The sequence below is a fragment of the Peromyscus eremicus genome, chromosome X, assembly GCF_949786415.1.
Source record: "Peromyscus eremicus chromosome X, PerEre_H2_v1, whole genome shotgun sequence".
Classification (NCBI taxonomy): domain Eukaryota; kingdom Metazoa; phylum Chordata; class Mammalia; order Rodentia; family Cricetidae; genus Peromyscus; species Peromyscus eremicus.
The window spans coordinates 87803554-87829899 of record NC_081439.1 but is presented as its reverse complement, the minus strand read 5'-3'; the positions used below and the strand labels follow the sequence as shown (position 1 = coordinate 87829899).

Here is a 26346-nt window from a genome sequence, read left to right as displayed (position 1 = left end):
GTTTACATATCAAGATTGGATTGAGGAAGAACAAAGGGGAATGAACATCAGCCATGGGGGTGGATTCAAGCAACTGATAGAGACTTAGAGCTTCCTTTAGGAGAGATTGGTGGACTTGTGCTCATAGGAGGAAGGTTTATGTGATGATGGGCAGGGACGGCTGCTGCTGCTATTACAGTGTTCTGCACAGTGAATGCAGCAGAAAATATAGACAATGACACAGATCAGTACTGGCGGCAGGTCGATTCTAACACTCTAGGGGCACCTCTCATTATCTCTGCCTGCTGGTCTTCATGTTTTTATGCAATCTTCTCCCCTTGAGCATAGGTAGAACTGGTTACTTGTTTTTAATCAAAAGCATATGGCAAAGATAGGGGTACAGCTATTGGGATTATGTCACATATAAGACACTCTTTCTGGCATACTCACTCTAGAGGCTATCTTTTCTGACACGATGAAAACCATGTTGGAAAAGCCCGAGTGGTAAGACCTATAGATGATAAAGGTAAATGCTAGGGATTGTGTGAGGTCTTTAGGAGCTGAGGGTGGCCATCTACAAGAGGCTATGCTTTCAGACCTAGACATAAAGGACATAGTCAACTTGGAAGTAGATTCTCTTCCAGTTGAACCTTTACCTTAGAACCAGTCTTGATTATACCTTGGTCATAGCCTTTTAATCCTACCCAGAGGACCTAGTTAGGCTGAGCCCCTAGTCGTGACATACTAAAATGGTGAGATAATAAGTGTGTATTGTACTAATTCATTATGCAGCAACAGAAGGAGAAAAAAAACCCTCACACAATTCTCAATATCTAGTCCAGTCTATTGAAGTGTTTCCTGTACTTCAGAAGCTAAAAGTACATTTCCCACGCTCCTTTACAATTATGATTCTGGACTTCTGAGGCTTGGCTGGCAGAAGCAAAGTGGACCCTGTGCTTCCGACATCTCTGCTGCTGAAGATGACTATGAAGATGTTTGGCTGCTCTACTGCAATTTAGTCGTGAGTGCACGGGCGCTGAGGGACAAGGAGCTTGGCATTGATTTGCAGATGGATCATGGTTTCAGAGGTAGCAGGAGCAGTAATGTATGCAGTTTCCTAATCATAGGAGAATCAGCAGCTTTCCTGGTATCCTGGGAGTGCTGTGGCCTTGGATCTTATTTTGAAAGTTTCACTAAGTTCGTCCTTCTAATAATGACACAAGCCACTTAATATCCAGTAAGAAACAGTTTCTTGCCTCAACTAACTGAGAATAAATTCTAATTTTCTTGCAACTAGACTCTAAACTGATGTAGAAAGGACATCCTCGATGACATTTTAGCTGTGTGCAAGTAAAATTCGTAATAAATGACATTCACCTTTTAAATAAACATTTTCATATTTAATATAATAGATTTTAATACTTAGTTTTATAAGTATAAAGACAAAGTCACTTTATAACATTTAATGTAAAAGGCATAACACACTGGTCCAGTTTGACACAACAAAATATTTTGAATATTAGGAACAACTCATTTGCTTAACAAGGCAGCAGCTATAAAACTATAATGTGTTTAGCTCATCTCTCTTGCAGACTCAGAAAATACATTGTCTTGTTAACCTTCATTTATAATCTTCTTGAAACTCAAAAATCTCTTTTAAGTATTTATTTTTTAATTAGTCTAGGCTAAAATACAATATTCAGTAATCTTCACTATTCTGACTTTAAAATATCAAAAATTAACAACATATTCTTTAAGAAAGGATTTCTTGTAAATACAACTGACAAAATATTCAACAAAGTGTGTATAACAGTTCCTTTGTATATAAGCATGGTCCATATGTTTTTCTAGAGCTATTGTCGTATAATTTAACAATCATTACATAATAACAGATGTGACGGTTCACATATAAACTATTAACTAAGATTGAAAATTGGGACGTATTTTAGCAAATAAATTCTGAATCACAGCAGAAAGGCTTAGTTCTAAATTATCTCTTTAAAGTAGTCATTTCCTTGAAAAGACAGCATAATCAAATCTTAAAGATGCTACCAGTATTTGGCCAAATCCAACTTAGGAATTTTTAAGGACTCAACTTGAAAAGTGTTTTTCATTGAAAAGAATATATGCTCCATGACATAGCCCTCTGTGCTAGGTTGTATTCACAATACATTCTTGCCCAAGGCTGATCACATCAGTTCCTTCCCAAACAGGGAGACTTCCTTGGTCACCATAAAGGAGGTCTACCCTTCATTTTTTTTGCTTCTAGCCAAGTCAGAGGGCTTGAAATCAAAGTCTAGTGTGAAGACAGAAGCTCCTCAGGGTGATTTCTGCCCCACAAATTACTCTTGTTAGAAATGGCAGAAGACAGGACAGGTCCACGTGGTTTGATTTTTTTTAAAGTGCTATCAAAGTCCATATATATTTAAATGGATTATCGTGTAATGTCTGACCTAGAAGAAGCATAAAGTATGTAAAAATCACTCATCTAAGTCACAGAGTCAAACCTTTTTAGGTAGATGCTGGCAATTCTACATAGTACCTTAGTGAGAACATGTGAACTATACTTCATGTGCTTGCCAGACTAATAAAGCAATTCAGTCTTAGTGTAACTGTTCCACAGTACCTACTATAAATTAAAACACAAGTGATGAAAATTCAAAATATAAGGCCGGGACACAAGCAATCACAAGCCATTCTGAGACAAATGGCACAAACAACAGTACTCTAAAGATTTTTTATTTGTGTCTGATTGTATATGAAAGAGCTATATAGTCAACTGAACTGTTTATTAACTTTTTCAAAATGCTGGCTTTATTCTATTTAAGTCTAAATCCAATGATGTTTTTCTTTATATCAGCTCAGAATTTAGACTTCTTGATTTGTGTTTATCAGTAATAGAGTTAGTAGTGTGAACCAGCAAACTCTGAATCCTTCAAGAACAGAGAATTCAGAAGTTGCTTTAAAAAATCATATATTACTGTGTTGAAGAAAATTAAGTTTTAAAAGTTAATAAACTTCCAGTTACATAACTTGGAAACCAAGGCCCTAAATGGGCAATTTCCTAGATAAGGCTACAGTTCTAAAGCCCAGTTTTCTAATGTGTTTTTACAGGACTGGGGCAATTCGAAACCAAGTTTACCAATATGCCAAAACAGTACTACTAATAAACACATCACCACCTTTGGAAAAAGCAGCAATATGGAAAGAGCAGCAGCACACATTTGTAACTGACTCACTAAAGTGATATGGTGGTGCCCTCTGGTGGTTCCACTGAGCTGTCGATCTTGTGACACAGTGGGAGAGTTTTCTTTTTAACTGCAATTAATACAAAGGAATGAATCATTGTGCTTCTGAGACTCTTTCTTTCTTTTTCTTTTTCTTCCTTTCTTTTTTTTTTGCCTTCAAGCACATAAGTAATGCAATATATCCCTGAGAAGTATTCCCAGGAATCAAGCTGATAGTACAGGAACCTGACAATGGCAGAGATTTACAACTTGGTTCTAGATCTTAACTGGGAGCTTTTCACATTCTCTAGCTTGGCTTTTAAATCTAAGGGTCTCTCAAAAAACCTCACCAAGGCTGGTTCATTTAACAGGGAAGCAAGAATCTGTTCGAATGCAAAAGACCACTGATGTTCTTCCCTGGGAGAAGAAGGATCTTTCTCCACATTGCTCTCTGCATTCCCCTCACTGGGTCCAGAATCACCGGCTGTCCTGGAGAATCCTTTGGCTGATGATGTGGGGCTATGGAGTTTCCTTCCAACTTCTTCCATCCTGAGCAAAAGGTTGGTAACAATAGCAATGGCTTGATAGAGTGACTCTTCTTCAGGGTCCTCATGAAATAAATTATACAGGGTCTTTGAAAACTGAATAAATTGTGACTAGAAGACACAAGTTGGAAATACAACATCTTAACGTTAGACTTAGTAAATATAAATGGAACTTAGAAATGGATAGAATCCTGTGAAAAATTTATAATATGTAACCTTCACCATAGAACTGAAGACTAATTCCATGATATAGCTTTGCTCTAGGAAGCTAAGGATGAACCATGGAAGAACATTTCATTTAAGCCCTCTCACACGTTGTCAAATTGAAGAATATTACATCCACACTAATTCTTGGCTGTTGACTTGACAGTATTAGTTACTGTTGGGCGATAATTTTGATTATGCAAACTTCCATATTTTCATCCATGTAATTCTCATCAATCAATTTTAAGAAAAGGATTAAGGACTTCCATTTGATACCAAAGGGCGACAATGGACACTAAGCTAAGATGAGTTAATATTAGGGAGGAATGACTTTGGGACCTAACTAGGAGTGCAAGAACTCTAAGAAAGCCCTTTGGATGTTTTTAAAGGCAGATAATGGGACAAAGTTAAGAGAATCTAGTTACTTTGCTAACTTCCCCCAGATAATTTTAGATATTCCTAGAAAATACCTGTCAGTTTAAAAGTTATTCAAATCCAAGAGTTCCCCAATTCAGCCACCCAACCTTACAAGTTTGTATGTACATAAAACAGGTACAAATAATATGACTCATAAAATATAATGTAAAATGCTTTACTCCTTCCTTTTATAGTTCTGTTCATTTATAATGATTTTAGAATAAATATCCCAAATTGGTTTATTTTATAAAGCATTTATTTTACTCTCAAACTGGAAAGTCCATTAAGACCCTCTTAGCTACTTGATAGTTTCATTTTGGTAAAGTTCCAGGGAACTTCAGTATCTGCATCAACGAGCCTTTCTTTTAAGACTATAAGAACATGTGGGCAATGTCTAAGAAAGAGATCAATTTAAATAATGTCTACACTAGTGCTTACTATCGCCTATGCAGTGCAAATACAAGATCATTGGGGATTAAAGTGAAATTTCTCTTAGTAATTTCTTAGTAACTAGCAATAGATTTGACATCGGGTAGGCACTAACTAAATGACTACTTAATACATGTATATATTGAATGTTGAGATATGTCATATATACAAAAGTTTCTATAGAAACACTAAATACATTTAAATGTTTAAGGTATAAAATAATTCAAAATTTGTTCACATCTTTCACGATTAGCTGAATCTTATCAAGATGATAACCTCTAGATTATTTAATTATTTTTGTAATAGTATGTAAGTTCTTTCCCTTTCTTTTGTGGTATTGGTGACTGAACCATGGGCTTCATGCACTCATATTAACAAAAAAAATTTAAGAATTTTCACTTGGAAAATTCTATACCTGATTCATTCTTGGTAAATCTTTAATGTTTTCTTCTTTTTTAAGAAGCTCATCTTGCCATTGACTTAAATAGGCTTGAATATCAATTTTTCCTTTGCCTGAATGAAAGAAACAAGCAATTTTATAATGAACAACTTATAATATTTCCCAAAATCTCAAAAAGAATAACTAAAATTGAGAGCTATTTCTCTGACATAAAAGAGCCCATCTCTTTCAGTCCAGGATATAATCTGAATTTAGCTTTGATCTCACTCATGGGCTTTCAGAATACATTCTCCACTTCCACTTAGACCAAAACTTTCACTTTGAGAAGCTTGGGAAATAGCAAAAATACAGAAAAAGAGGGGGGGGGGTGTAAAATGATGTATTTAGATCTACATGAGTATATGAGTATGACTACATGACAATTAATGTTGTCATGTATGTCATATAGTCATATTCATACATCCTTCTATGCTTAATCTTTTCTATATCAAGTTCTTCATATGTATATCTGAAAGTGGTTAATGGTGGCTCTTTTCAAAAATTGAAAACACTACTTATTGATTCATTTGTTTAAAGGGTTCAGTCAAGATGATATTTGTGTGACCTTGCAATTCTTATTTAAATTTTCATGAAAACTGCATAAAATACTGGAGGAGTTATGTTCAACTAGATCTTCTGTCATGGAATATTAGTTGAAGATGTGTTATATTTGTTTATGCTGTGGAACATTTGTTTAATGATGCAAAGATGTGTTGCATTTTTATGTTGCATTTATTTATGTGGGAAGCTGTGTTACTTTGCCTATCTATAACACCTGATTAGTCCAATAAAGAGCTAAATGGCAAGTAGCTAGGCAGGAGAAAGGACAGGCAGGGCTGGCAGGCAGAGAGAATACATAGGAGGAGAAATCTGGGAAGAGAAGATCAAGGAATGAGAGAAGGAGAAGAAGGAGGACTCCAGGGACCAGCCACCTAGCTACACAGCAAGCCATGGAGTAAGACTTAAAGGTATATAGACTAGAGAAAGATAAAAAGCCCAGAGGCAAAACGTAGTTGGGATAATTTAAGAAAAGCTGGTTAGAAACAAGCCAAGCTAAGGACTGGCATTCATAAGAAACAATATGCCTCTGTGTATATATTTGCGAGATGGGTAGAGGGCCCCCAAAGACCCAAAAGAGTAAAAAAAATAGCCAATACAATCCTCAGTAATTATTTTTAACTAAATGTTTTAAAGTGTAGAATGATGAGCTTTAAATGAATAATTTCATAGTCTCTATCAAAATATCAAGTGTACATACTACTTTATTCGATGTTTTTATACTCCTCTGCATTTATCTCATTTTAAAGAAACTTTTCTTAAATTATCCTGAAATTTACATGTTTAATTTTTTTTTGGCATCACAGCTTGCAATGAAAAAAAATTGGAAACATCTTAAATGTCCATCAGTATTGAGCTGGTAATTGAAACAAATTATGTTGCAACCAAATCATGAAATGTTCTGTTCCCTTTAAAAGTCAAAAGGAAGATCAAAATGAATAGAGATGGAAAATTATCCATGATATATTACAAAATAAAAATAGCACCCAGTAGAACAGTGTTTATAGATATTTTAAAAGGAGAGATGTCTAAATATGTTTATGTATACAAAGAAACAAGTGTGAATGAATATAGCCAAAAATGTTTACAGTCTTTACTTCTGACTGGGTTGGTGTGGGGGTAAGAAAGCCTATATGCTGTCTGAATTTCTGCCACAAAGATTACCTATTATTTTTGTAATTAAAATAAAATCTTTAAAATAATAAAAATTAATATGGATCATTTACTGTTAAATTTTTATAATGTCTGAGATGTAAGTATCACAAGAAGAAATAATAAATTGTTATAGTAACATGATGTAACTAAAAACCATATCAGGACAAATCTATAGCCTTTAAAGAACTCTACCTCCTCCCCTGTTATAGCTATCACTATTTATAGAATTAAAAATTTAATAAATTGAATGATAGTCCCAGATTTTTATCACAGTACCTTTTTCAGGGGTATTTTTTCCTGATTCTGTTTCCTTCGCATCTGCATGCTTGGAAACTAAAGGGGAAAGAGGACAACTGCATATTGTAAAATGTTAAAAAAGTATCTTTTCCAAAGAAAACTAATATTTTGTATACTTATAAGCACTTACTATTTTTTGACCCACCAAAGCAATTTTATGTGACCTGACCTCCTGACATTAGAATGCAAAGTATTCTAAAATATTCATAGAAAAAGAAAAGAACACTGTATATTAATGTTAAAAAATTCTAGAGGGCAATACATCAAATTTAAGTATTTGCTTCTGAGTGATAGTTTCTTCATTCAAATTAAGATTTATTAGTAAAAATAAAATATAAAAAATGGGGCTAGAGAGATGGCTCAGGGGTTAAGAGCACTGGCTTGTTCTTCCAGAGGACCCAAGTTCAATTCCCAGCTCCCACATGGCAGCTCACACCTGTCTGTAACTCCAGTTTCAGGGGACCTGACACCTATGGCAAAACACCAATGCACATAATATAAAATATAAGATTTATTACTGGGAAGAAAGCCCCACACATAATGGGAGTCTGAAGAACAAGCCACGCATCCCAAGTAAGGCAACAACTCATTGTGAAACTCTGCACAATTCACTTCTTTCTGTACTCAGTGCTCTTCTACATAAAGTGGGCAGACTTAAATAGATGGTTTTTGAGGATTTGTAATTCCCATTTTATATGTAGTAAACAAATAGTCACATAAATTTTCTCTGTAAGACCACATACCTATGAAAATGAATGAAAAGACACACACAAGCATGTATCACTTCCAATTTATGTGCGAAAAGCAGATTCATTCTTGTATCTTACACTTGATTTATAAGTATTCACTATTTAAACAAAAGCTATGGTTTACAAATCATTGATGATTCTATCAGCTTCATTGTCCTTTATTAAAACATAAAAATGGTCTGATACAGACAAGCCCCCCCCCCAAACCCACCCACCCTCCAAGACTGCAGCTGCTCCCTGAGACAGAGTCTGCCAGTACTGATTGGACTAAGAGGTGAGTCTTTGCTCTCATAACCAATCACCCAAGCCTCTAGGCTTTGGGCCCAGGGGCACAACCCTGTGCCCCTACACCACCACTCATTGTAGTCCCAGTTTTAGGCCAGCAGGCAGGTCTCCTGCAGGCAGCCTGGACTACCACCATCCCCCACCAGGCCCTGTAACCTACAAGCCCCACCCCTTAAACCCACCCACCCACCCTTCAAGACCACAGCTGTTCCCTGAGACAGAGTCCACCATCACTGATTGGACCAAGAGCTCTGATTGGACCAAGGGTATCGATTGGACCAAGAGAGGCTCCCTCAGACACAGATACCACTTGCACTGAGTGGAGGAAGAGAAGGGTAGATGCCAGTGCAAAAACACAGTCAACAACATAAAGACCAATATGGCACCACCAGAAACTAGTGGTTCTACATCAGCAAGACCTGAACATCCCAACCGAGAAGAAGCAGAAGAAATAAACCTTAAAAATGACTTTAAGACAATGATAGAGGCCTTTAAAGAGGAAAAGAAAAAATCTCTTAAAGAAATCGAGGAAAAGACAAATAAAAAATTGGAAGAAATCAATAAATCCCTTAAAGAAAGCCAAAAAAAAAAAAAAAAAAAAACAAAACAAGAAAAGGCAATTAAACAGGTGAAGGAAACAGTTCAAGATTTGAAAACTGAAATAGAGACAATAAAGGAGACACAAACTGAGGGAATACAGGAAATGGAAAATCTGAGTAAACAAACAAGAACTACAGATGCAAGCATAACCAACAGAATGCAAGAGATGGAAGAGAGAATCTCTGGCATTCAAGATATGATAGAAGAAATAGATTCATCAGTCAAAGAAAACATTAAAGCCAACAAAGTCATAAAACAAAACATCCAGGAAATCTGGGACACCATAAAAAGACCAAACCTAAGAATAATAGGGATAGAAGAAGGAAAAGAATACCAGCTCAAAGGCACAGAAAATATATTCAACAAAATCATAGAAGAAAACTTTCCCAATCTAAAGAAGGAAATGCCTACGAAGACACAAGAAGCTTACAGAATACCAAATAGACTGGATCAAAAAAAAAAAAAAAGTCAGCTCGCCACATAATAATCAAACCACTAAACACAAAGAATAAAGAAAAAAATATTAAGAGCTGCAAAGGAAAAAGGCCAAGTAACATATAAAGGCAGACCCATCAGAATAATACCTAACTTCTCAATGGAGACTCTGAAAGCCAGAAGGTCCTGGACAGATGTTATGCAGACAATAAGAGACCATGAATACCAACCCAGACTATTATACCCGGCAAAACTCTCAATCGCCATAGACGGAGTAAACAAAGTATTCCATGATAAAACCAGATATAAACATTACCTATACACAAATCTAGCCCTACAGAAAGCTCTAGAAGGAAAAATTCAACCTAAGGAAGTTAGATGCACCCATGAAAACACAGGGAATAGATAATCCCACACCAATAAATACCAAAGAAGGAAAACACACAACACTACCACCAAAAAATAATGGGAATTAACAATCACTGGTCATTAATATCCCTTAATATCAATGGACTCAATTCGCCTATACGAAGACACGGGCTAACAGAATGGATACAAAAACAGGATCCATCATTATGCTGCATACAAGAAACACACCTCAACTTCAAAGACAGACACTACCTCAGAGTAAAAGGCTGGGAAAAGACTTTCCAATCAAATGGACTTAAGAAGCAAGCTGATGTAGCAATCTTAATATCTAACAAAATAGACTTGAAACTAAAATCAATCAAAAGAGATCAGGAAGGACATCACATATTTATCATAGGAAAAATCCACCAAGATGAAGTCTCAATTCTGAACATTTATGTCCCAAATACAAGCACACCCACACTTGTAAAAGAAAAATTACTAAAGCTTAAATCACACATCAAACCCCACACTTTAGTAGTGGGAGACTTCAACACCCCACTCACTCCAATGGACAGATCTGCCAGACAGAAACTTAACAGAGAAATAAGGGAACTAACAGATATTATGAATCAAATGGACTTAATAGATATCTAGAGAACATTCCACCCTACCACAAAAGAATATACCTTCTTCTCAGCACACCATGGAACCTTCTCTAAAACTGACCACATGCTCGGTCACAAAGCAAATCTCAACAGATACACACACACACACACACACACACACACACACACACACACACACAAATGGAATAACTTCCTGTATTTCATCAGATCACCATGGCTTAAAATTAGATTTCAACAATGAAAAAAATTATAGAAAGCCTACAAACTAATTGAAACTGAATAATGCCAACTGAATCACCAATGGGCCAAGGAATAAATAAAGAAATTAAAGATTTCCTAGAATTCAATGAAAATGAATGTACAACATACCCAAACTTATGGGACACCATGAAAGCAGTGCTAAGAGGAAAAGTCATAGCACTAAATGCCCACATAAAGAAGATGAAGAAATCTCACACTAGCGACTTACTTAACAGCACACCTGAAAGCTCTAGAACAAAAAGAAGCAAACTCAACCAGGAGGAATAGACGCCACGAAATAATCAAATTGAGGGCTGAAATCAATAAAATAGAAACAAAGAGAACAATACAAAGAATCAATGAAACAAAGTTGGTTCTTTGAGAAAATCAACAAGATAGACAAGCCCTTATCCAAACTAACCTAAAGGCAGAGACAGAGCATCCAAATTGACAAAATCAGAAATGAAAAGGGACACATAACAACAAAGAATGAGGAAATCCAGAGAATCATCAGGTCATACTTCAAAAACCTGTACTTCACAAAAGTGGAAAATCTAAAAGAAATGGACAATTTGCTGGATAGGTACCATATACCAAAGTTTTTAAATCAAGACTAGATAAACAATTTAAACAGACCAATAACTCCTAAGGAAATAGAAACAGTCATTAAAAGTCTCCCAACCAAAAAAAGCCCAGGACCAGATGGTTTCAGTTAGAATTCTACCAGAATTTCAACGGAGAGCTAATACCAACACTCTTCAAATTGTTCCACACAATAAAACAGAAGAAACATTATCAAACTCTTTTTATGAGGCTATAGTTACCCTGATACCCAAACCACACAAATATGCAACAGAGAAAGAGAATTACAGATCAATCTCCCTCATGAACATTGATGCAAAAATACTCAAAAATACTGGCAAACCGAATCCAAGAACACATCAAAAAATTATCCACCATGACCAAGTAGGCTTCACCCCAGGGATGCAAGGATGGTTCAACATATGAAAATCTGTCAATGCAATACAACATATAAACAAACTGAAAGAAATAAACCACATGATCATCTTGTTAGATGCTGAAAAAACCTTTGACAAAATCCACTTCCTAAATATAACACCAGTAGCACAGACACTGAGCAACAATTAATAAATGGAACCTCCTGAAACTGAGAAGCTTTTGTAGGGCAAAGGACATGGTCAATAAGGTCATACCACAAGGACACATGCTCAAAAATGTTCATAGCAGCATCATTTGTAATATCCAGAATCTGGAAACAACCTAGATGCTCCTCAACCAAAGAATAGATAAAGAAAATGTGGCACATATACACAATGGAGTACTACTCAGCAGCAAAAAACGATGACATTATGAAATTTGCAGGCAAATGGATGCAACTAGAAAATATCATCCTGAGTGAGATAACCCAGACTAACAAGGACAAACATGGTATGTACACACTCATAAATGGATATTAGATGTAAAGCAAAGGATAACCAGACTATAACCCACAGCTCCAGAGAAGCTAACTAACAAGGAGGACCCTAAAGGGATGCATGGATCGCCCTGTGAAGGGGAAATAGATGAGATCTCCATGAGCAAACATGGGGGTGAGGGGGGCAATAGAGGGTTGGAGATGGGGAATGAGAACATGAGGGAATGAGAGGTTCAAGCTGGAATAGGGACAGAGTGGGAGAGCAAGGAAAGAGATACCATGATAAATGAAGACATCATGGGAATAGGCAGAAACAGGGTGCTAAGGAAGTTCCCAGGAATTCACAAGGATGACCCCACCTTAGACTACTAGCAATAGTGGAGAGGGTGCCTAAATTGGCTTACCCCAATAATCAGATTAGTGAATACCCTAACTGTCATCATAAAGCCTTCTTCTAGTAACTGATGGAAGCAGATGCAGAAATCCACAGCCAGGCGCTAGGCTGAGCTCCAGGGGTCCAGTTCATGAGAGAGGAGGGATTCTATGACAAGGGACATCAAGATCATGATGGGGAAACATATAGAGACGACCAGGCTAAACTAGTGGGAACTCATGATCAATAGATGTGGACCAATAGCTGTGAAGCCCCCATGGGACTGGACTAGGCCCTCTGCATAGGCAAGACAGTTGTTTAGCTTGAACTGTTTAGGGGGCCCCCTGGCAGTGGGATTGGGATCCGTCTCTGGTGCATGAGCCGGCATTTTGGAGCCCAGTGCCTATGGTGGGACACCTCGCACAGCCTTGGTGCAGTTGTAGGGGCTTGGACCTGCCTCAACTGAATGTACCAGGTTCTGCTGACTCCCCATGGGAGGCCTTGCCTTGGACGAGGTGAGAATGGGGAATGGGGGAAAGGCTGGGGGACAGGAGGAGGAAGGAGATGGGGATCTGTGGTTGGTATGTAAAATGAATAGAGAATTTCTTAATAATAAAAAAAGGAAAGAAAAAATGGTCTGATACAGACTAGAAATTTCTTTAATATAATTAAAAACAAAAATATATATACTTTCTTTTAAATAATAAGCGATTTCAAAAAAATAAAAATTATTAAACACAGTCTAGTCAGTCAAATATTTATGGACTACCCTAACTGCTATTGTAGTATCAAAAAGTGAAAGGTAAAGTTACTTTAATTCAAGAAGATCTCCACAAGTAGCCAATCATCAAGATGCCCATAGTCCTATCTACCTGGGAGACTGAGGCAGGATGATTACTGCAGCCCAAGAGTTTGAGACAAGTCTGAGACTCACCTCAAAACAACACAAATTCAGTTACATAGGGGTGGCTATTAATTCTTCAGTCTGCATTCCCAGTGGGCAATGATGGCATTACTCTGCACTATAGCCATTTGCCCCAATTTAAGTTTAGAAATTACAAGTTTCAGTAATAGCTGAACCTCTGTTAAAAATGTTAATAAAGGTTTTGTTGCATGGTAAGCAAAAAAAAAAAAAAGTTTCAATCAATATTTACCCTGGAGCTGGCTGAAGTAAAATAATTCTTCTGTTGAAAGCTCATCGCCCTTTGAAGAAGTCTTAGACACCACCTCAGTATAAGCTGAAAGCATATAACCCAAATCACATTTACTAACAATGAAGGACAGAGAAGTGGTTCTTCCACCCAGACAAACTGAAGAGTATACGTTAGATGAAGTGTTTAAGATATGTGCACATACAGAAATGCGGAAATAACATTGCTCTGCTCTGTCGTGTACCAAATGAACATTTGATCACTTTGAGTTCTAGGATTTCTCTTACTTGCTTTTCTTCTTTTTTATTGCTTAAGAACTTCATATATGTATATACTATATTTGATCAAATCCATCCCCCCATTTCCTTCCCTGCAATCTCTCTTCCACTACCATTATTCCCTTCTAATTTCATGGGCTCTTTTATAAAACCCACTGAGGCCATTTGATGCCAAGGGCCATCTATAGGAGCATGGGTAACCTACTTGCTTTTTAGTAGTTTTCTGAGAGTCACTATGAATTGAAAGAAGAAAATCTGATATTTAGATTATGTTTGAACATGAAATCTTAAAACATAAAACATGCTTAAAACTCCTGCACTAACAAGGAAAACATGAAGCTGAGTGTTGTACTGTTTCCCCACTGCTATTCAACAGAAACACAGTGTTTCCTAGTTCATATTTCATCCTATTTCATATTCCTACTTTCAATCCCTCTGCCAACAATGTACGAAATGGACAATTTAAATATTCAAATGGTAAAGTAATCTAATCAAATTTATTGTTATAATTCAATTATTATGTGGTTTGTCTTTTGTCTTTAATGCTGTGTTTGTGATTTGGGTCTGAAGGATTAAAGATGGCTTTAGTTTTTTGGTCTGATAAATAATGATTCCTTGCTAACCTGAAAAGCCTTTTAAAAAAAAAGCTTTAAAATGGAGCCAGGGAGAGCCTTAGACAAATTATGAGGTGCTATTCGATTTTATGAATTACCAAATACAAGCTACTTTTCACAATATTTTCAGAGTAGGGATGTGTTGGGAAATAGTCTTAAGGACAGTGAAAAAAATTATGAAAACTGGAAGAGCATGGTGACTTTGAAGAAGTATCATAGAACAGGAAAAAGAACTCTGGAGTCAGATGGATCTCATATTAACTATGTGATATTTGGCACATAGTTGAACCTCCCCAACCCTCAGTCTCCTTTCTGTAAAAACTGGAAGGATAATAAAATCTTTCAGAAATTATGAGGCTAAAATAAGAGACTGCATATAAAATATATTTTATGTGTGAGCCCATGCATGCATGAGGAGGCCTAAGGTTGACATTGGGTGTCCAGTGAATGTTGTGACATAGCACATGCTAATTTGTACCCACCTGCAAGTATAGTAATCTGCCTAAAGTGAATCTTTATCCTAATGACAATGATGGCAGAAATTCAACATTATCTCAATATTTCAATGACACAGAATTTCTTGTATAAGCTATCATTTAAGAGATAGCTAGCAGAACATGGTGGCACATGCCTGTTATCCTTGTACTTCTGAGGCTGAAGTCAGTCTGGGATATACACTGAGACCCTATCTCAAATGGCATACATCTATACATACATATATAAATAAATGATTGCCTACTAACAGGAAACTGAGGATCCACCTGTTATATACAGAATCTCTTCAATAGATTTCATTCCCTCTATATCTATATCTACACCAGCAAAAATACTTGTAATATTACTTGATGGCCACAATGAAACAATAACTTATATTATGTGAAAGATTGTTTTATTTATTAAAATGAAATTATATGTGCCACGATGCCTGTTACAATGGAATGAACTCTTAATATATACCATTAAAGACTGTTAAATTCTTACCTGGAGGAATATGCAGTTTAAAAAGCAGCTTAAGCTTCTCAGTAAAACTTCCATTGTACATTACATCTGTTCAACAAAATTCAGTTAGAAAACTCATGTATCTACACATTCAACCAATTCCAACCAAAGTGATTAAGATACAGACAGTAGCCAGGAATTAGGATCAAAACATGGTCTTTCTTTCTTTCCTTCTTTCTTTTCTTCCTTCCCTTCCCTTTCCCTTCCTTTTTCCCCTTCCCTTCCTTTTCCTTTCCCTTCCCTTTCCTTTCCTTCCCTTTTTCCTTCCTTCCTTTCCTTCCTTTGCTTGCTTCCCTCCCTCCCTCTCTCCCTCTCTTTCCTCTCCTTTTTTTCTTGGCTTTTCAAGACAGGGTTTCTCTATGTAACAGCACTAGCTATTCTGTAACTAACTTTGTAGACCAGGCTGGCCTCGAACTCACAGAGCTCCACCTGCCTCTGCCTCCTGAGTGCTGGGATTAAAGGCGTGCGCCACCACCACCCAGCAACATGGTCTTTCTTTCTTTCTTTCTTTCTTTCTTTCTTTCTTTCTTTCTTTCTTTCTTTCTTTCTTTCTTTCTTTCTCTTTCTTTCTTTCTCTTTCTTTCTTTCTCTTTCTTTCTTTCTCTTTCTTTCTTTCTCTTTCTTTCTTTCTTTCTTTCTTTCTTTCTTTCTTTCTTTCTTTCTTTATTTATTTATTTTGGTTTTTTCGAGACAGGGTTTCTCTGTATAGTTTTGGTGCCTGTCCTGGATCTCACTCTGTAGACCAGGCTGGCCTTGAACTCACAGAGATCCACCTGGCTCTGCCTCCTAAGTGCTGGGATTAAAGGTGTGCACCACCAACGCCCGGCAACATAATGTTTCTTTTTTCTTTTTTTTTTTTTTTTTTTTTTTTTTTGGTTTTTCGAGACAGGGTTTCTCTGTGTAGCTTTGCACCTTTCCTGGAACTCACTTGGTAGCCCAGGCTGGCCTCGAACTCATAGAGATCCGCCTGGCTCTGCCTCTCTAGTGCTGGGACTAAAGGCGTGCGCCACCACCGCCCGGCCTAACATAATGTTTCTTAAGCTAACAGTTAACTACTCAATCAGTAAGATCTTCTCTTTCAAGCACATAACTGAAATACTCCACTAGGGGAATAGCATCCTTTCTTCACTAGCTCCTTTCTCCCAACCTCATATTTCCCCTTTCTTTTTGAATGAGGCCTTACGATTCATTTGAGGAAAGAACTGCTCTTCTAGATAATCTGTGAAAAGAAATCATTGCTGGGGGTATGAAAAAAAGGGAACAAAATCTATAACATAGCGACTATAGGCACAACTCATTTGTTTAGTATTTCTGTATCACTTATCTAGGCCATGTGGTTAGATTTTTACCCAAGGGGGAAATCCTTCTATTGCATCTATCTATCTGGTGTGAAAAAATCCTGGATATTCTTTTCCTTCCTGTTAAACCATTAAACCATCCACATCTAACAGCTTGCTTCTTTGAGAGGGTTGGGGCAAAAAGAAATTAATATGTGGGGTTAAGAGATAGCTCAGTGGTTAAGAACACTGAATGCTCTTCCAGAGGACCTGGGTTCAATCCCCAGCACCCACATGGTGGCTCACAACTGTCTGTAGCTCTAGTTCCAAGTGATCCAACATCCTCATTCATGTAGGCAAAACTTCAATGCACAGAAAATAAAAATAAATCATAAAAGAGGTCAATATGCACAGGTTTAGCAGCAAACACATTTTTTAAAAGCCTCGTAATTACTAAACCTGAAGACAATGTAATCCAAAGTGAAATAATCTGCCTAAACTAGCAGTAATAGGCACTAGTATAAAATATTTTTGTGTGGTAGGGAATATTTTGCGGGGATAGAGAAGATATTTATGTTTTGCTTTAGAAAGTTGAAGGGCAGCCGGGTGGTGGTGGCGCATGCCTTTAATCCTAGCACTTGGGAGGCAGAGCCAGGCGGATCTCTGTGAGTTCGAGGTCAGCCTGGGCTACCAAGTGAGTTCCAGGAAAGGAGCTACACAGAGAAACCCTGTCTCGAAAAACCAAAAAAAAAAAAAAAAAAAAAAAAAAAAGAAAGTTGAAGGGCATCAGCCTACCAATTGCAGAGGAGAATTCTTTGAAGTTTATAAGGCAATCAGAGTTTTCATCCAATAATCTGAATGTCCATAAGGCTAGCGAGTCTCTGTTTGCAGAGTGAGCCCAGGGACTCAATAAGTGATACAACACTCTGAACTGCTGGCAGTCAATCTGATATTGTTCCAAATATGACAGGCTGGGGTCATGATGCTTCAATCCTGGACAACTCAAATACCAATAACAAGATATAAACAGCTCTTTCTATGAAAAACAAATCAAAAAGGAAAGTCATTAAATTAGAAAAAAAGTAAAAGATGTTTTTCTAAATATGTCTGTTAAAACTTAAAAAATATTTAACAGTAATTACAATAAAATTCTGCTAAAAGATTAGTCTTCATTAAAGAGGAACAACCGTACCTTAAAAATGACATAAAGTTCATCCAATTCCTGAAGATTCATTTTCACATCTTGTGATACAACACGCAACTTTAAAAAGATTAAAAGCAATTTAGACTGTAACATTTCATTTTAAGAAGTCTTTGAACTCACTTGAAGTTTTCCTCTACAAGAAGATATTTTCTTTTTTTTAAACCTACGTATCAACTTCTATTGCAGCTTTATTAACAACTGCCAAGTTATTTCTTGATTTTTTTTAAACTATTGAATTAATCTTGTGTTTCTGATATAATTCCTACTTGACTTTAGTGTACTATCATTATATAGTGTTAGACTATTTATTAATACTTTGTCAATTAATTGAAAAAGTAAAATAGATCTTGGTGTGATAAAAGATATCATAAATAAACATCAGTGAGAAGAAGGGTATAGTATATGGGCTGACAAAAATGGCTCAGTGCATAAAGGTACTTGCTACCAAGACTGATGACCTGAGTTCAGTCCCAGGGACCCATGTAGAGAGAGAGAACCAAATGTCATAATTTGTACTCTGGCTTCCACATGGATGCTATGGCACATGAGTCCACCCCTCCAATGAATAAATGTAACACGAAATTAAAAAGGATAACATATAAAGATGGATAGAGAAGTCACTAAGGTGTCCATCATACAGAATGCAGCATTTAATATCTATTAAATGAACTCCAAAGTGTTATGCAAATATATATGAAAATTGAGATAAAATAGATAATTCCCTTGGGAAACATGTCACCAAAATTAACTCAATTTGCAAACAATTTGAATAGATAGAACAGAAATGGTAACCAAAGAGCTACTATCGCCAGACATCGGCATACTTTAAAGGATTTCTAGGCTTGTTTTCTCAAGCTTTCTAATAATGGTTAACTCTAAAGTATTTCAGAGCATAGAAAACAGGGGTTTACTACAAAATCTATTATGTAACATAAGCAAAATTGATATAAAAATTAGTATTCACAAAAAAAGAAATTCTTAACTGGGCATGGTGGCGCACACCTTTGATCTTAATACTTGGGAGGCAAAATTAGGCAGCTCTCTAAGTTTCAGGGCAGTCTGGTCTACATAACCAGCTCTAGGCCAGCTAGAGATATACACTGAGACCATGTCCCTAAAAAAGCAAAAGAAATTCTGAAATCAATGTAATTTTAACACAGATGCAGAGAACCTTGCTAAACTATTTAGTCAAATTATCAAAATAGAACATGAATAGATATTATAGCCAAAAGGTTCATTTAAAAATGCCTTTTCTTGGCCAGGCGGTGGTGGTGCGCGCCTTTAATCCCAGCACTCGGGAGGCAGAGGCAGGCGGATCTCTGTGAGTTCGAGGCCAGCCTGGGCTACCAAGTGAGTCCCAGGAAAGGCGCAAAGCTACACAGAGAAACCCTGTCTCGAAAAAACCAAAAAAAAAATGCCTTTTCTTCTGAATCTACCAGGCTGGGCTGACTCCCCAGGGGAGAACTTGCCTTGGAGGAGGTGGGAATGGGGGTGGACTGGGGGAATCCGTGGTTGATATGTAAAACGACTAGAAAATCTCTTATATAAAATTTAAAAATAAAAGAAAAAATGCCTTTTCTTGTTTATCTCCATTTAATTTGATGCTGGCAACTGGCTTGCTGTATATTGTATGTTTAGGAATGTTCCTTGTATCCCTGATCTTTCCAAGATTTTTATCGTGAAGGGGTATTGGATTTTGTCAAAGGCTTTTTCAGCGTCTAATGAGATGATCATTTGGGGTTTTTTTCTTTCAGTTTGTTTATATGATGTATTGCATTGATAGATTTTCATATGTTGAACCATCTCTGCATCTCTGGGATGAAGCCTACTTAGTCATGGTGGATGATCTTTTTGATGTGTTCTTGGATTTGGTTCGTCAGTATTTTATTGAGTATTTTGCATATATGTTCATGAGTGAAATTAGTCTGTAATTCTCTTTCTTTGTTGGGTCTTTGTGTGGTTTGGGTATCAGGGTGTTTGTGGCCTCATAGAAAGAATTTGGCAATGTTTCTTCTGTTTCTGGAATTCAAATAATTCTTTAATAAAATTTACTATATTAATAAAGTAAAAAGGCATATAATCTCAAGATATGAAAGTCATTCTATCAAAGTTAACTTTTGATAATTTAAAAAATTAACTCACTATTAATTTTTAAAAAGAATTGTTTCCATTTCAGTTAGAACTCTGTGTACAAGCACTCTACTACTGAGCTTTATCTTAATCCTTTCAACCCAGAAACTTAATAAAACTTCCTTAGTTTAATAAAGGACATCCTTCCAAAATCAATAGCAATAAAATATGAGAGGCATCTCTATTAAATTTAGAAATAAGACTAAAAGGCCCACTTCTACTGTTATTATTCAATATTTCTTCAAGATTTCAAGATCATAAGGTAATATACACACAAAAGAAAAGAAGCATACTTATTAGGAAGGGTCAAAAATCTTAGCACTGGAAATTATACACTCTCTATTTAGGACACCAAAAAAAGTCAGTATAAGATGGTACAATCAGTCAGCCAGTGTTGTGACCACAACAAAATGCAAGAAACCCAAATCAAGAGCTTTTGCACTTACACAAATAAGTAACTGGAAAATGTAAAGAAAAAAATCCTCATTCATTTTAGTCACAAAATGAATTATGAAAAAAATTAATGAAATATTTAAGGCCTATGTGTGGCTTAGCTTTATTTCAACTTGACACAATCTAAAGTTATTAGAGAGGAGGGAACCGTAATTGAGAAAATTTCTCCATACAGTCATGCTGTAGGCAGGCAAGCCTCTAAGGCATTTTCTTAATTAGTGATTGATGGGGGAGAGTATAGCCTACTGTAGGTGGAAATACCCCTGGGTTCTAGAAGAAAGAAGGCTGAGCAAACCATGAGGACCAAGCTGGTATGCAGTACTCTTCTATGGAAGCTGTATGAGCTTCTTCCTCCTTCAGGTCCCTGCCCTGACTTCCTTGGGTGATGGACTCTAATATGGAAATGTAAGAGAAATAAAGCCTTTCCTCAAGCTGCTTATGGTCATGGCGTTCCTAACTAGGACAATGTACTGGATGAAAACTACAAATGCTTGCCAAAGGACATCCAAAAAGTCACCTAACTACAATGGATATTAAAAAGAAAAATTTAAAGTCTCACCAAATTTCAAAAGGTACTATAAAGGTACAGTAATTCAAATATATGACATAGTTTCAATAACAAAAAGTAAAATAAAGAAGTGCTCCTACATATATATATAAGAATTCAGAATATGAAAAAGTATAATACAGTAAGAATAGACCATTTAGTAGTTTTCAATGAATGATTTTATTTGGAAAATATTAACATCATATATAACAAAATCCTCGAGGTATATTAACCTGTATGTTAAATGTTAAAATATTAAATGTTAAAATAAAAACCAACATCAGTACTGTGAGCTTGTAACAACTAGGTACTTTTATAATTTGTATAATTTTAGCTAGAGAAAGACTAAGTTTTAAATGAAAACCAGCCATTATGTAACAAAAAGGAAAGACTTGACTATGTAAACCTCTGTAATTTGTATACTCTGATAGACATAAAAACCACGAATGACAACAAGGAGAACTATTAGGTTACAAATACAATTGTCAAAGGAATACTACTACTATATTCGATGAGATCTTATACACCACGGATAAAAAGATGATCTCATAGAAAATGGACAAAGGCTACAACCAGGCAACCAAGAAATGAAAAGGCTAAAAAATATACAAGCAGTAAAATGAAACGTAAAATGACATTTGATATTTATCTACCAAATTAGGACCAACTGAATATTTTAATACCTAGTGGTAAACTGTGGAGAAAAGGATATTCTTTTTTTGGTTTTGTTTTGTTTTTTCGAGACAGGGTTTCTCTGTGTAGCTTTGGAGCCTTTCCTGGAACTCACTCTGTAGTCCAGGCTGGCCTCAAACTCACAGAGATCCACCTGCCTCTGCTTCCCGAGTGCTGGGATTAAAGGCGTGTGGCACGACCACCTGGCTCAGAAGGATATTCTTATACACTGTTTGTTATTATAATTTGGTGCAAATCTTTTGGAGGATAATTTGGCAAGATCTGTCAAATTTTACATAAGGACACCCTGTGACTCAGCTTCTACTTCCAGGAATATATCTTATAGAAATCTTGGTGAGATGACTCAGTGGATAAAGGTGCTCACCACCAAACCTAATGACCTGAGTTGGATTCCTGAAACTCACACACAGTGGAAGGGACAGAATCTATTTGTGCATGCTGTTTTCTGATCTCTACATGTGCATGTATGTGTTCACACACACATACACACACACACACACACACACACACACACACACACACAAATGTAAAAAAATAGAAAAAAAGAATATATGAATAGGAGCATTTACCTGAAGTATAGTTTATAAGAACAAAAAATGGAAAAATTTTAAGTGTGCATCAATAGCAAATATTTAAAAAAATAGATTGGTTATCCTCTTGATAGTAAGACCCTATGGCTGAACTCAGCACATACCTGAGTCACAGAACATGGACAAATCTAGCTGGTCCTGGAAAGTGCTACACATCTTTAGTCACATCCACTTGAGAACTCTGCCTAGTAAGATATGCCCATTGGTGCAACAGTGACTAACGACATTTTTCTCAGATTTAAGGACCACCACAAGATGGAACCCATAACTGATACTTTGAAGGAGGCCAAGAATCTGTGGCTGTATATGTCATAAGTCTTAGGGGAGAATCTGTTATTATTCTGTTAAATGAACACAGCAATAAAATGATTCCTAACAACTTATTGCTGCACCCACATATCAGTGCACCACTCAAGCCTCATTAGAAAAGCTGCTTCTTAGCATTATTCATAATAGCCAGAACCTGGAAACAACCTAGATGTCCTTCAACCAAAGAATGGATAAAGAAAATGCGGTACATTTACACAATGGAATATTACTCAGTGGTAAAAACAAAACAAAACAAAAAACCCCAAAAAATGACATCATGAAATTTGCAGGCAAATGGATGGAACTAGAAAAAATCATCCTGAGTGAGGTAACCCAGACCCAGAAAGATAAACACAGTATGTACTCACTCATGAGTGGATAGTAGATGCAAAGCAAAGGATAATCAGGCTACAACCAACAACCCTAGAGAAGCTAGGTAACAAGGAGGACCCTAAGAGGGACACACATGGATTGCCCCAGGAAGGGGAAATAGTTAAGCTCTCCTGGGTAAACTGGCAGGAGGGGAGGGTATGGAGAGCAATGAAAGAGATATTTTGATAGAGGGAGACCTGGTGCTAGGGAAATTCCCAGGAATCCACAAGGATGACCCCAGGTAAGACTCTAGCAATAGAGGAGAGGGTGCCTGAACTGGCCTTCTCCTGTAATCAGATTGGAGACTACCCTAATTGTCATCAGAGAGCCTTCATCCAGTAATTGATAGAAGCAGATGCAGAGATCCACAACCAAGCATTGGGCTGCGCTCCTGGAGTTCAGTTGAAGACAGGGAGGAGGGATTATAGGAGCAAGGGGGTGGGAGTCAAGATCATGATGGTGAAATCCACAGAGACAGCTGATCCGAGTTAGTGGGACCTCATGGACTCTGGACTGACAGCTGGGGAACCTGCATGGGACCGAACTATGCCCTCTGAATGTGGGTGACAGTTGTGTGGCTTGATCTGTTTGTGGGGTCCCTGGCAGTGGGACCAAGACTTATCCCAGGTACATGAACTGGCTTTTTGAACCTATTCCATATGGAGGGATACCTTGCTCAGCCTTGATGCAGGGTGGAGGGGCTTGGTCCTGCTTTAACTTGACATGCCAGACTTTGTTGATTCCCTATGTGTGGCCTTACCCTCTCTGAGGAAGGGATAGGTGTGGGAGCCCACAGAGGTTTCCTAGTGAGATCTGAGCTTGATTTATAAGCAGGACTGCATAAGAGGATGACTAGACTATGGACCTATGTATCAGGTGTCTTTTACCTCACCCCTTGGCATTGTTATAAAAAGCCCTTTTGAATAAAGTTCTGGGCCAGTGGATAAAGATCCAGGCCCTCCCAAGCTATCCTGTGTTTCTATCTGTCTCTCTCACCTCTATCTTTCTATCTAAATATTTCTCACTTCTCCCTCCTCAAAAGTACCCTGGGATAAAAGTGGGAGTAGACTTGATGGGATGGGATGAGGATGGGATGAGGGGTGGGCCTGGGAGAAAAGGGGGAACTGAGGTTGGTATGTAAAATGAAAATTTTTAAATAAATAAAAAATGAAAGAAAAGCTGCTTCTTGCATTAGACAGCAATTAATATAGAAACCTACAACTAGTCAATGGGTAGAGAATAAGAGACTTTGCAGTGTTCAGCCCTAAGTGGGATGTCTATATCACACCTGCCTTACAAGACTTAGATATCTATGCAGAAGAGGGGACAGAAAGAGTGTAAGAGTCAAAGATCATGGATAACTTCATGGAAACTGTTTTTCAGATACCACAGGGAAGGTGCACATATTAACTCATAGTGATTACGATAGTATACACAAGACCTATACAAGCTCAAAGCAGGCAAAACCCCAGCATGTAGGAGGGGAGGTAGGCACAAAATCCTCCTAGCTGAGAGGCTAGCATTTGATGACTATTGAGAGAGGCAATGGCAATTTTCTAGTGTATTGACTGTACTCCAGGGCAAGCTCCATTCCCAGTAATACTCAGCCCAAAAAACTGGACTCAGTGGGTTTAAAAGAGACGGATCATGAAGTTGAGTGGATAGGGAGGTTGGGAGAATCTGGGAGGAGTTGGTGGAGGGGAATGAACATGATTAAAATACACTGTAAGAAATTCTTGAAGAATTAATTATATCATGGTATACTACTTTGTGCACTGAAAAGAATGAGTTAGATCTAATTATATGCAATGATCATTATATATTTGAATGACTGGTATAATGTGTGATCTCATTTTTTTTTTCGAGACAGAGTTTCTCTGTGTAGTTTTGCACCTTTCCTGGATCTTGCTCTGTAGACCAGGCTGGCCTCGAACTCACAAAGATCCACCTGCCTCTGCCTCCTGAGTGCTGGGATTCAAGGCATGTGCCACCACTGCTCCATCCGGTGTGATCTCATTTTTAAAAATCTATATTTCCTCCCCCTACCAACATTTTAAGATAGTTACTTGTGGAGTAAGGAAACTTCATTTTTATGTTTCTTTAATGCTTGAATTATTTGTGATAAACATATGTAACCAATATTTTAAGTTAATATTTAGAAACAAAAACAGAGGTTCTCCGCCCTATATTACAGTAACATTACTGAATTATTTACTTGAAATCTAAACCTAGAGTCTTCAGAAATGCTAATCTTCCTAGATTGCATCTCTGAGGACCCAGTTTTTTTTTTCTTTTTAGAGATAGGGTTTCTTTGTGTAACAGCCCCGGCTGTCCTGGAACTCACCTGCCTCTGCCTCCCAAGTGCTGGGATTAAAGGCATGCACCAGCACCGCCTGACAGAGGACCCAGTTTTTAAGTGAGGAGGTTTATAAAACAATAAATCATAATGATAAAAAATCAAACAGTGTAGAACAATATAAACAGCAAAGTAAAATTCTTCCCCTTGGGATCAGTGATCTATTCATCTCACTGACCAGAGGAAACCAATATTAGCAGTTACCTATGGAACCATAGAAATATTTTAAGAGTGAATTTCGTTTTATACACTTTTAATTTTCCTTTAGGTATGACAGAGAAATAATATTTATTAGAAGCATTTGCTGTTATGAGGGTCAGCTATTTTTTTATTTTGATTTTTAATTACGTGTATATGTCTATCTGTGGGTTTGAGCACATTTGAGTGCAATGCCTGGGGAAGCCAGAAGAGGGGGCTGGACTCACTGCAGCTGGAGCTATAGGCAGTTATGAGCTGCTGGATATGGGTGCTAGGAACCAAACTCGGTTTCTCGGGAAGAGCAGTACATGTTCTTAATCACTGAGCCATCTCTCCAGCCCAAGCTATTCTTACTGAAGCTGCAGGCCACAAATGTTTGTTGCTCAAATGCCTACACTGTAGCATTCAGTACTGCTTCACAGTACAGTTGAAGGTCAAATAATATAAAACATGTTGAAATAAACACAATCATTCAGCCATAAGAAAACAACATTTCTCTCTAAAAACTCACAACTAGGCAAGCGAAGGCAAGAACCTAGCTCTAAAGTTTATCTCTTTCATTTTATTCACGTGGCAGGTTAACTTTAAAGGAAGTTAAAGAAAAGTTACTTCAGGGTTTCCCCCACAGGGTGTATGTATACTCACCACATTCTGTTTTGTTGTTTCCTCCAGGGTCTGTATCACATACAACCTATTTCGACAGCGCATGCTATGGATATCTTCATAGCGAATACTACCATATTTCTGCAAGAAATGATTTCAGTGGATACTAATTCATAATAAACATCTACTTCTCTTACAACTGAATTTCACCAGACTCAATTCTCTGAG

At 37.1% G+C, this 26346-nt stretch overlaps 1 protein-coding gene and 1 long non-coding RNA gene across 3 annotated transcripts in view; one reads left to right on the top strand and one right to left on the bottom strand.

Moving 5' to 3' along the window:
- The first annotated feature begins 789 nt into the window (after positions 1-789).
- Positions 790-26322, top strand: LOC131900255 (uncharacterized). Its single transcript, XR_009376173.1, has 3 exons — positions 790-1000; positions 3578-3766; positions 26188-26322. It is a non-coding gene; the product is annotated as an uncharacterized LOC131900255 (long non-coding RNA).
- The window catches only part of Tbc1d8b (TBC1 domain family member 8B), an 81195-nt gene continuing 56242 nt past the window's right edge, over positions 1394-26346 (bottom strand). The window contains exons 14-21 of one of the 2 annotated variants that reach the window (XM_059251613.1): positions 26161-26259; positions 17856-17924; positions 17459-17699; positions 15369-15434; positions 13499-13582; positions 7230-7286; positions 5217-5314; positions 1394-3862 (exon numbers count right to left, since the gene is read on the bottom strand). In XM_059251613.1, the coding sequence (XP_059107596.1) occupies positions 3470-3862; positions 5217-5314; positions 7230-7286; positions 13499-13582; positions 15369-15434; positions 17459-17699; positions 17856-17924; positions 26161-26259 (1107 nt within the window). In that variant the 3' untranslated portion in view covers positions 1394-3469. The remainder of the gene's footprint in view (positions 3863-5216; positions 5315-7229; positions 7287-13498; positions 13583-15368; positions 15435-17458; positions 17700-17855; positions 17925-26160; positions 26260-26346) is intronic. The other variant, XM_059251612.1, reaches the window with a different exon arrangement.